Source organism: Macrotis lagotis, chromosome 1 (assembly GCF_037893015.1).
Source record: "Macrotis lagotis isolate mMagLag1 chromosome 1, bilby.v1.9.chrom.fasta, whole genome shotgun sequence".
NCBI classification, from domain to species: domain Eukaryota; kingdom Metazoa; phylum Chordata; class Mammalia; order Peramelemorphia; family Peramelidae; genus Macrotis; species Macrotis lagotis.
Genome location: NC_133658.1, coordinates 410,276,817 through 410,289,197, shown reverse-complemented (window position 1 = coordinate 410,289,197; position 12,381 = coordinate 410,276,817). Strand labels below are relative to the sequence as shown.

Below are 12,381 nucleotides of genomic sequence, written 5' to 3'. Positions count from 1 at the left end.
ACTCTGGAGGAGAGAGTGAGGCTGATGACTGCATAGCTCTGTCTCACTTAAACCCATTTCACTTGCAAGTCAAGACATCACCCTCCTGATGTCATGGTCCTCTTTGAGAACAAAGGACACAACAACAGTGAAGTTCCCCTTCCTCCTTCCTTTGCACCTGCTCTCTCTAACTCACATCACTGGCACATTGCTTCCATCTCTACACGCTATGAGCAATGCTCATACCCTATGAGTTTCTCAGCCTAGCTGATTCTTTCCTTCTGAATAAAGGCTCTGGTACTTGCTTTAAAACAGTGCTGAGTGAGATGAGCAGAACCAGAAAAACATTGTACACCCTAATAGCAACATAGGGTAATGATCAACCTTGATGGACTTGCTCATTCCATCAGGGCAACAACCAGGGACAATTTTGGGCCATCTGCAATGGAGAATACCATTTGTATCCAGAGAAAGAATTGTGGAGTTTGAAAAAAGACCAAAGACTATTACCTTCAATTTAGAAAAAAAAAATGTTATCTTATTATGTAATTATGCTATCTCTTATACTTTTCATCACATTCAACTGAGATCAATGTATACTGTGGAAACAATGTAAAGACTAACAGAATGTCTTGGGGGGAGGGAAGAAAGAATGGGGGAAAAATTGTAAAACTCAAAATAAAATCTTTCTAAAAAAATAAATAATTCAAAAACAAAAAAAAATGAAACAACCTATCCTCAAAGAATTTACATTCTATCAAGGGAAATAACATGTTCCTATCTAAGTAAATGCAAGACATATAGGAAGTAAATAGATTATTTTAGTTTGCAGAGGTCCTAGCTGCTAGAGGAATTAGGAAAGGACTCATAAAGGAAATGACACTGCATTTGGAAGATTGGGATGCTAAGAGGGAGAAATGAGAAAGGAAGGCATTCCAGGCACAAAGATGTGTGATGGAATGTCTAAAGTGAGGATAAAGAAGTAGACAAGTTTGATTCAATGATTAAGTGTATAAAAGAGAGTAAGATGCAACAGATCCTGAAAAGGTCAGGTGGAGCCTGACAAGGAAGGACTCAAACTGCCTATTAGAAGAATTTGTATTTTATCTTACAAGCAATAGGAAGCTACTGGAGTTTTCTGAATAGGTTAGTGATGAGGTTAGACCTTTATTTTAGGAATGTTAAATTAGCATTTATGGAGAGAATAGAGGGAAGGGACATGAGGTCAGGAGCCCAACTAGTTCCTTTATCTTGTTCTTAGATCACTTTTATCTTTTGTAACAAAAGATAACTTTGGATTGGGTGTGTGTGTGAGGGGATAGTTTGTGCAAACCTGTTATTTCCTCAGGGGAATACCACAGCAAGCATAGATTCTACCTTTAAATTTAGTAACTTTAATCCCAAACACTTGGGTTGTATTATTTCCCTTGATATTTTTGACCTTCAATTCATTCTTCCAAATTAATTTCCATAGTATTTCATCTATAAAGTAATCCTTCAGTAGTTTGACATTGAATTAGTAAATTAACTGTCATTTTGATTATATTGGCTCAACTACCCAGGAGCATTTAAGATTTCTCTTATTATTTAAGATTGTTTATTTCTATAAATGGTATTTTGTATTCATATCATATACTAGTGTTTTCCTTGCTGAAAACTTCTACAAGTTTCTTCCTTGTTTGCTATACTACTCTGGGCTATAATACCTCACTTGCCTGGACCTGCTAGAGGGCAATTCAGAGATCTCCATCTTCTTACAGAAACCGAATTATATGTGGTCAAGGAGCATGCTTAGGGAGGTGATAATTTGAAAGAGTATCTGCTACACTTCCATGGTTGAGTGGTACCATTGGAACAATAGCAGATCTGGAGTCAAGGGGAATGTGTTTGAATCATAATACTACTATCATAATACTCTGTGACCTTGAACAAATTTCTTAAACCCTCTGGGCTATTGATTTCTCATCTGTAAAATAAAATGATTGGATTAGATGACTTCTGACATCCCCTCCAGCTCTAACTCCAGGATCATATCCTATATTCTCCATATATAAACACCCTCTTAGCTACCAAGAATTTTTCTCCAAATACCTGTCTTCTCTCCTTAAAGGACTCTGGAAATGGTTATGTGGGCAGAGGGAAGGGAAAGCTACTCTTTCCCAGACTGAGGTGAGTAATGAGTCTGATTGTTAGTGACTATATTTCATGTTTGTTGCATGTGACTTCCTGACCCATCACAGGGCTTGAAATGGTCTTTGAGACCATAAGAGACTATTTTCTTCCTCCCTTACTGAGTTTGATCAGGGTGAGCAAAAATCCTTTTTATGAAAATATGGAAATATAAGAGAGTGAGATTCATAATAGCAGTGCCCATTTGAAAAAAAGTCAAAATGTTACATTTGGAACAATTCCATTCAAGCCTCAGTTGTTTAGACCCCAGATTCAGCATTTTCACTGCCAATGGAGGTTCCAATAACTGTTCCTTATCCTAGATCTAGAAGACCTTCTGCCCAGACAACAGAGCTGAGAGGCAGAATTGTATCTGTTTATACAAATATTTTCCTGTACTACCCAGGCTTACCTAAAATTTGATAATATCCAGTAGTTCTCCTCTAAACTAAATACAGGTTCTGTCTATCTGCATCTGATGCTGGGCTCTGCTAAGGAGAACTTGGGACTAAAATAATCTTTTTAGATTTGTATCCTCCTCTGTCGAACAAAGCAATGTCCTTAGGGGCTGCTGGTTGACCTTAAGTCTAATAGGAGAAATGGAATGATTATAATCCCAGAGCTAAAAACAAAAGGAATTTCACTAGCATTGAGATCCATTACTTTTTTTGGTTTTTGTTAAATTGAGGACACTTCTGAATTGAATCTCCTTATATTATCCTTTCCTGGTAGATTTCTGCCTTTTAGCTTTTCCTCCCCACCTACCATCAGCCACAGCACTACAATGACTTCTAAAACTAGCCACAGGGAACTGCTGCCCAGAGCAGACAAATGAGAAGAAAGAACCAGAACAGTGAGAGACAAGAAAGAGCCAGAATGGTAAGTGACATCATTAGACTTTAACTCAGCTTTCTGCAGAGAAAGTGACCAGATGTTTTCCAAAACTCACAAATTTTGCATGAAATGTCAACTTGCTATCATAGTCTCATAGCTCTAAAACTGGAAAGGGCCTTTGTGGTCATTGAGTCAGTTTAACCCCCTCATTTTACAAATGAGGAAACTTAAGACTCAACTGACTTGTTCAAGGTGCATTAATATTAAGTAGTGGAATTAAAGCTAAGCTTGCCTCCCTCTAGAGTCAGGGTTCTTTCCTTTGTATCATGCTACAATTTGCTAATTTTTAAAAATTTAATTCAATTCAGGGGCAGCTAGGTGGTGAAAAGGATAGAGCACTGGCTTTGGAGTACAAAGGTCCTGAGTTCAAATTTGAACTCAGACACTTAATAATTACCTAGCTGTATGAACCTTGGGCAAGTCACTTAACCCTACTGCCTTGAAACCCCCCCCCAAAAAAATTAATTATTCAATTCAGCAAACATTTATTAAATGCCTACCATGAGCCAGGCCCTGTGCTAAGCACAAAGGGGGAAAAAAAGAGGCAAAAGACAATTCCTGCCATCATAGGCAACTAGATGGCACAGTGGAGTGCCTGACCTGAAGTTAATAAGACTTGAGTTCAAATCCAGTCTCAGACACTTAATAATTGTTTGACCCTGGACAAGTCACTTAACCCTGTTTGCTACAAATTTCCTCATCTGGAAAATGGTCTGGGGAAGGAAGTAGCAAACCACTCCAGTATCTCTGCCAAGAAAACCCCAAATGGCGTCACAAAGGGTCTGATAAAACTGAACAACAAGCCCTCATGGAGCTCTGGATCTAATGAGGGAAATGACATGAAAACAAATATATACAAAGCAAGCTATATACAGGATAATTAGAAATAATTAACAGAGGGGAGGCATCAGAATCAAAAGGAATTGAGGAAGGCTTCCTGGAGCAGTTGAGATTTAAAGGTGAAAAGCACCAAAAAAGTAAGATTAAGGCAGCAAAAGTATTAGGCTTTGTTAAAAGCATTAACTTCAGACTTTTGTTGTGCATAGGTCACTGCCAACTCTAATACACAGAGTCAATAATCTCAGAGTGACCTGGGAATAGGAATACAAATAGTAAAGAACATTCTCATTAGATATAAACTCCTTGAGGGTAGGGACTCTCTTTTACCTCATTTTGTATTCCCATCACTCAGCATAATGCCAGGTAGGAAATAGGTGATTAATATGTGTTTATTAATTGATTGATTCTCTGCCATCACTATTACCTCTTTTAATTCTTTCCTTCACCACCTTGTCCTAACCTGACCACCCTGGAGGAGGAGAGATGGAGCTGAAAAGGACCTCTGACCTTCAGGATGTTTGAAATCTGAATAGAAGAAAGTAATTTTAAAAGTTTCTAATAACAGCTGTACAGGTACACAAATTCCTTAAAGAATACAGTTGGCTAATGTTTCTCTCAGGGAAAAGAACAATTAGCAAATTCACAAATTATAGTTATTATCAAGGCAAATTTGTGAAATTCAAATATACTTGTGAAAGGCAAAGAACAAATTAATCTATTCACTGGTGCTTTTGATTTCCAATCAAAGCATAACTTAATTTAAACTTGCTTAAAAGAGTAATTACCTTGCTTGAAGTTTAAAAGGAAATAAAACTAACGATTTTGCTAATTGTTCTTCCCAATTGTGGCCATAATAGTCTTTCACATAGTAAGTGCTCCATATTTTTTTAATTTGAGTTCTGAAAAAAAGAAAATCCTGAAGGAATAGAAGTAACAGTATCAAATGAGGTTAGTGTTGATCAAAAGAAGTCCTTTTACCTGTTTGTGGATCAAACAAGCTCTCTAATTCTTCCTCCAAGAGCTGTTTCATTGAGAGGTCCAGTTCATTGTCCGAATTCCCATCCTCCCCCTCATGTTCTCCAGGGTCACCCTCTCTGGAACTTTGCCAATCTGTCTCCAATCCTGTGTTTCTGTAAAGGAAACCAAATCACCACAGGATGTGATGGACTTCCTAGCGTTCTCTCTTTCTTTCCCCCATTGTAGATTTCAATTTGACAAATATTTAAATACCAACTATCTTTGAAAAATTCCCTTTTTGGTTCCTTCTTCTTTTCAAGTACATTCAGAACCTATTTGAGGCCAGAAGACTAAATTTAGAATATCTCCAACTTTGCTTTCTCACTTAGAAAATATTCCAAGTCTACTTGATGTGCTGTTTTCTTCCAAGGTCTTATTATCTTAACCCAGCTAGCTCAAAAACTTTCAATGGCTAACTATTGTTAACTGAATAAATTCCAGACTATTTATAATGGCATTCTAAGTCCTCCATAGCCTGGCCCCAAACTACCTTCCTAGTCTTATGTCCTACTCTTCTTCATAATACATCATATGTTCCAGTTCGATCTGTATGATTCATGAGTCTCTATAGTTACCATATATTTTCCTACCCTTACCCATCCTTTCCCTTCTATCTGGAAACGTTCCTATATCAGAGATATACTTACTCCACCTCTACCACATTTCACCTTTTAGAACTATGCATTCTTCAAAGTCAGTTCACTGTTGCCTCTTCTAAGAAGCCATTCTTGATCCCTCTAATTTACTCACAAAGCATTTTGCATGTACTCTCTTAGAGCACTTAACATATTCTACCTTGTTTTTACATTTGTCTATACTCATGTCTCTTTCCATTAGGTTCTGTTTCTTGAGAGCAGCTATGATATCTTGTCCATCTTTGCATATTCTGTGGAGTCTGCCACAAGGTCTTGCCCATACCAGACACTAATAAGCACCTAGTGAATTGAATTGAATTTCCATTCCTTCCTCTCAATCATTATAGTCTCTAAGTGAAACCTGAGGAAAATTATTTTTGCTTTCATGTGAAATAACTGATGCCAGGAGCCCAGCCATTTTCAGAGGAGTCTAAATCCAACTTGCTAATGAGTTGTGAGTCCTCAGAAATAATGAGACCACTCAAGGGGACAAACAACCACACTTAGCATGAACTATTATTCCTACTCTTTAAGCTAGGCTTAGGTGACAAAACAAGAAGGGAATAAATTTATTAATACAAAACAAAACGTATCCTGTGTGCAAAAGGAGCCCAAACACCTCTGTAATCAGCAGACAAATTAGAGCATCAGAAATGAAATCATTTCCTTCACAGTTCTAGGATCTAAATATAGTGACAAAAGCACCTTCCACAGCCTGGGGCAGAAGGATGGCAGGGGGTGGGGGATCAGGCCTGGTATTCTGACCCAGAAGAGCAAAGACTGAAGATCAAGGAACATTGCAAAGTCTGACCTTGGGAGAAATGAAGCTTGGAAGGGCTGGGGCAGGGAGGATGGCCAGGGAAAGAGAGACAGGCCCAGGGCCTTTGAAGACACTTCCTTGAGTAGAACTGAAGGTTACGTGTTGCTTACCTGACACTACCGGTCTTGGCTGAGTATTTGTTTCCTCTGTGGTTTGGTTTGGGTTGAAATTGGCCCTGGTGCAGCAAGGACAGCAGCTGGGATATTTGCTGTAAGACAGGAAAAATCTGTTGACTCTACACAATTCCTACCAAGCACACTTCCTTGCCGGATGTTTCCTTCAATACTGTGCTTTCTTTTTATAGTGTTTCCTCCGGCTTCAGATGTTTGTGTGATTAAGACTGGGGGACAATACAGAAATGACAGAGACCTAGGCAGGCAGATTCCTCAAGCTCCTTTACTTTACCCAGGAAAGTTATAAGCTAAAGGAAGGGGGAGCTGAGAAAACATGTTATCCTGTCCTTTCTTTGTCCATCTTTCTCTCACAAACACACACACACACACACACACACACACACACACACACACACACACACAAAACACACAAACACACAGCCCCCTGCAAGGTGACCAGTAGCAATGGTCCTCACTATTTAGGGATTTGGAGAGACATTTCTTGAAAACAAACCTTAAAAAAATCTCAGTCAGATACTAACTAGCAAATGAGCACACAAGATTCCTTTGCAAATGTTTAGTTAATTGCTGCTTTAAGAATGGATGAAGGGACAGCTAGGTAGTACAGTGGATGGAGCACCGGCCCTGGAGTCAGGAGTACCTGAGTTCAAATTCGACCACAGACACTTAATAATTACCTAGCTGTGTGGCCTTGGGCAAGCCACTTAACCCCACTGCCTTGCAAAAACTAAAAAAAAAAAAAAAAAATTAAAATTAAAATTAAATTAAAATTAAAATTAAAGAATGGATGAGGGAGTTTAGGTAGACTAAGAACCATACATCATGTACACTAATACAACAAAATAATAAAGCAACTATACAATGCAAAGAAAAGGGGGGAGGGTAGAAAAACCTGACATTACTTTAGCAAAAATGAGTTGTTTGTTTCCACCAACATTTAAGCATCTACCTGATCAAAAGTGACATGAGGCCATGATGCCAAAGGAAGAAAAAAAGACTGGGACCCAGTCACCTGGCTTCCTCCCTCATCTCTGTCATCCCCTTGTATGATGTAACTCCCCTCAACTTTTGGGTTAGGTTCCTCATCTGTAAAATAGGACTCATGGTACTTATCTACACAGAGATAAAGATAAATGAGCTGTTTTTTTAAAAAGTTATTCAAATGCAAAAAGTTTCAGTACTTCAGCCTTAAGTCATCTCTAGGATGACTGGTTGTCTTTTTTCTGAACTCAACTCCTTAGACCCAAAGGAAGAAAGGTCTGAGAATTTCCAATGTCAAATGTGATTTGGATGTCAGACCCTTGAAAAGCCTCTAGGCTGGGATTTGACTGTGACTGTGATGTTTTTAAAGAAGTAAGGTCAGTAGGTCAGTATCCCATTTCCTGGATCACACCCAACCCCAACCCCAAAGAACCAGGTCCATTCATTAGCAGCAGCTGGAGAAAAAGTTGCCTATTCTAAAAGTGCTATCTGCAGCAAACCATTTCCTCTTCTTGTCTTATCTATTTGTATGACAGATAAGAAAACAGCAGGATGACAAGTCACTTAACATAGTAAAATGTCTCTTTAATGTCTCCTCCCTTCTTTCCAGCCTCCTCATTAAGTAACATTCCCCCCAAGACAAAGTCTACCTTTGTGTCTGAGTGGCTAGGGAGGGCCATTTTGATGTCTGGAGCCCATGTTAAAACTATCCAAAAGGGAGACTGGCTATTTGCCTAGTAGTCTGTGAGTCTGAGTTTTTGGCAAGTTCTTGGGGGGAGGGTTGAGGAAATAGCTCTGTCCTTGGAGGCCAAGAAATTTGCCTGGTCTATTTGGCACCACAGGAATATATCTTATCCATTTTGTGAATGTAATGTGGAAAGAGCCTTGGATTAGGAAGTCCTAGATTTGCTATTGACTAGCTGAATGACCTTGGGTGACTCTCTTTCCCTGCTGAGCATCATTCTCCCTAACTATTAAATGATGGCAAGTTTATCTGCCCCATTTATTTCACAGGAGAGATTTGAGAATCAAATGAAATCTGAAGAGGTTTGAGAACTATGTGCCATAACATAAAGCAACATAGACATAGAGACACTTAGTCTAATCCTTTCACTTTGAAAATGAGGAAATTGAGGCCCAGAAAGATTAAGTCACTTGACAAAAATCATATAAGGACCAAAATCAAGAATAGTATCCAGTCCTTTGACTTTAAATCCATAGCCTTTTCATGACTCATCAGCTGATTTCTCTTGAATTTAATGTATATATTGCCTTCCTTTCTCCTCCCTCCTTCCTGCCCTCATCAAAAAACAAAACATCAAAACAAAAATATGCCTTCGGTGTCAAGTCCAAATTATTCATCTTTGTTTAGTTTTTTAAATTTTGTAATTGGAAGGAAATAACAAGAATTTAAATGTAGAGAAATTATAAATTTAGCAGACCAAATTCATTGCTCTAGTATTTAAAATGCAACCTTATCCATATTGGATAGAGTCACATATCCAGTGATTTTGCACTATTTGAATTGGATAGCAGTTTTACTTAAGAGAATCCTTATTTTCAGTCATTTTCTATCTGCTACATATTATAAAAAGAATTAGAATTATTAGAATAAGATACCAATACAACTGAGACAGACTCCATAGCCATATTCTTTTACCTGGAATAAGTTTGTTTTTCCTCTAAGAGGTACTTGTGTTCATAATACCTGTACTGGAGGGGAGTCAATGGTGAGCTCTTCCATTGGGTTGCGTTCTGTGAAGGCAGCTACAGACAGTCGGACCAGGCTGCGCAGGATCTGATGGGGGTGATGTTCTTTGTCTAGGTCAGCTTTAGCATTCAGATTTCGCTGCCTCCTAAGAGTTGTAGTGGTGGCTGGAAGGGTTGGTACTGGTTGATCGCTCCTTTGTTCTTGGGATTGCTTCATCTGGGGGCTCCCCACATTCTTTGAGGTCTTGGGGTAAGGTTGGCATGTTGTTGGCTGTGGATCTGGAAAGCTCAGATTCTCTCTGGAGGCATTTCGCTGCCTGGGATGGTGGAAAATGAGATTGTAGGTGTCTTGTAATACTTCTCTATCCTCAGGGGAAGTTCCTTGGTTCCTTTGGTTCCGAAGTGTCCTATATAATGTTGGGGTTAGATATGGAGCCTGCAGTGTAGAATCCCAGCCTGTTTCTGAGATTTTTTCATTTCCTGCATCCTTATGGGCCAGCCCAATTTCACAAAGCTCTTCTGCCTGGCCCCTGAGTACTGGTACTAGGTGAATGTCAGTTTTCTGAATTTGTTTCTGGGGCCTCTTGGGCTGGTGTCGGTAGGTTGACTCTGCTTCTCTACAATTATAAGCTCTGTTATCTTTACGATCAGTTCTACAGATAGAGACAATCAAAACAAGAATCAACAAAAAGATGACCAACAAGACAGCCAAGCAAATCACTGTCACTGCTGAGGTGCTCAAGGGGCTAGATTCCTGTGCCATATTCTTTAGCTGATCAAGGCTGTTGGTGAAAGTGATTTTCATCAGAGCTCTGGTCTCCAAGGGGGGACTTCCTTGATCAGTGACAATAATCATCAGTTCCCATTCACTGCCAATGAGACTGCTGGTATTGGTGGCATTGATGTATAGCTGCCCCATGTGAGGGTCAAGGAGGAAGAGGTGAGCATCATTTCCACTCCAAATAGCATAGAGTACATTTCCATTGTCTCCAGAATCTGCATCAATGGCTACAATGGTCATTAAGAGAAATAGCTGTGACCTAGAGGCTACTGAAGATGTACCAGAACCAGATCCTCTAAAGGGGTCAGGGATCTCAGAAAAAACCATAAGATGATCTGTGGAAGAGTTCACAAACACAGAAATAGAAGCTACCCCACCACGAAGGACAGGCTGCACCACTATGGGAGGATTGTCATTGGTATCAAGGAGGCTGACCCTCACAGAGGCACTAGAAACAAGCTGAGGTTGACCTTTATCTTCTGCTATTACCAAAAACTGAAAACTTGTCATTTGTTCATAGTCCAATGTAGTAGATGCTGAAATCTCTCCAGTGTCAGAGTCAATAGCAACCAGATGGGAAAAAGGAGATGCCTGAATGCGATAAGTGACTTCTCCATTTAAATCCAAGTCAGCATCATGAGCCTTAATAGTAATGAGATGGGAAGAAGGTAAATTATTCTCCCAAATGGAAATGTTGTACTTGCTCAACTCAAATATGGGTGCATTGTCATTGATGTCACTGATCTGAAGAGTGATCTGTTTCTTGGCTGTTAAAGGCTGATCCCCCTGGTCTTGGGCAAACAACATCAAGTGATATTCAGGCCACCTTTCCCTATCCAGAATAGCATTGGTCAGAAGCATATAAGTGTTACCATTGGTTCTTTTTAGTTGAAAATGTCCCTGAGTTTGGCTGAGAGAACAGTGAACCAGGCCATTGTCCCCAGAATCCAGGTCATTTGCTATCACTAGGGCAATGAAACTGTCCTTGGGAAGAGCTTCAGATATCACAGATGGTTGAGAGGCCCATGTGATATGTATGCTTGGGGAGTTGTCATTGACATCTAGAATCTTGATGAGTACTTTGCAGTGAGCTGGAATAGGGTTGGGACCCAAGTCCCTGGCCTGTACATCTATCTCATAAGCAGGGGTTTTTTCATAATCCAGGGGCTGACTCAAAATGATCTGACCTGTCTTGGCATCAATACTAAAGGTATCTTGGACATCTTGTGGCACATGCTTACTGAGGGAAAACTCAACCTCCCCATTTGGTCCTTCATCAGGGTCAGTAGCAGTGAGATTTATGAGAAGGGTCCCAGGGACTGTATCTTCCCTGACTTCTAAAGCTAAGGAGCTCTCTGCAAACATAGGGCTGTTGTCATTGGAATCCAAAACACTGACCTTAACTAAGCTGGTGCCTGACTTTGGGGGATCCCCATTGTCAAAGGCTGTTAATACCAAGTCAAAGGATGCATGTAGCTCCCGGTCCAGTTCCTTCACCACCACAAGCTCTGCATGTTTGCTTTCATCAGGTCCCAGGATCACCTCCAGAGCAAAGTGTTCACTGGGAGACAGTGAATATGAGTACAGAGTATTAGGGCCGGTATCGAGATCCCAGGCTCGGTCCAAGGGAATCCTGGTCCGAAGAGAGGCACTTTCAGAGATCTCCAGCTCCTGCTCTGCTTTGGGGAAGCGGGGGTGGTGATCATTGATGTCCAGCACCTGGATCTCCACATGGATCAAAGCTAAGCCTGCTGTGGCCAGCACATCGAAGGATATCAAACAAGGATCTTTCTGTTTGCAAAGCTGCTCTCTGTCGAGCCTCCTCCCAGTGATGAGTAAACCATCTTTAGAGCCAACCTGAATAGGGAGCACCTGAGGTGGCTGCAAAATCTGGAAAGCCCCTTCTTGCCTGCTCCTCTCCTCCCAACCCAGTTCTTTAGACAGTTTTCCTATCACTGTCCCATACGGCACTTCTTCTGAAACTTGGTATTTTACAGTGAGAGTGGCTATCTCCTGACTATCTGCTGAAAGAAAGAACCAGCACAAACTAGAGAACTGAAGCCATAAAAAGAATGCCATGCTTACCACCCTAACAAATGGGATTTGAAAGGGGATAAAGCCCCTTAGGGCTGGAAAAGTCCTCAGGTGTTTCCTGAAGGGTGGGTTGGCCTTGTCCTCTTGCCACCAAACTTGCTGGCATGATCGGGTCCCATAGTCAGATGCTGAAAGAAATAGCAAGATTTCCAGGCATGTCCATCTTCATTTGAAGAGAGCTGTGAACCCCAGGTTTGGAGAGAATCAAAGAAGGCTTCACTTTTGCATCAGTTCAGATATTTATGCAAAGGCTGGAGAAAGTCCAGCTGAAAAAAGGGGCTTTACCAAGTGAAATGGGATGTAGGGGATTCAGACCACAAATAGTTG

The 12,381-nt window shown here is 40.3% G+C and overlaps 2 protein-coding genes across 2 annotated transcripts in view; one reads left to right on the top strand and one right to left on the bottom strand.

The window, feature by feature from the left end:
* Positions 1-4,429, top strand: part of DELE1 (DAP3 binding cell death enhancer 1) — a 24,207-nt gene extending 19,778 nt beyond the window's left edge. The window contains exons 13-14 of the transcript XR_012473789.1: positions 2,881-3,027; positions 4,358-4,429. The gene's annotated coding sequence lies outside the window, so the exon portion shown is untranslated. The remainder of the gene's footprint in view (positions 1-2,880; positions 3,028-4,357) is intronic.
* PCDH12 (protocadherin 12) overlaps positions 1-12,381 on the bottom strand; it is a 20,338-nt gene extending 7,957 nt beyond the window's left edge. Inside the window, exons 1-3 of the mRNA XM_074212723.1 lie at positions 9,178-12,381; positions 6,465-6,562; positions 4,861-5,012 (exon numbers count right to left, since the gene is read on the bottom strand). Coding sequence (XP_074068824.1) covers positions 4,861-5,012; positions 6,465-6,562; positions 9,178-12,039 — 3,112 coding nt within the window. The 5' untranslated portion in view covers positions 12,040-12,381. The remainder of the gene's footprint in view (positions 1-4,860; positions 5,013-6,464; positions 6,563-9,177) is intronic.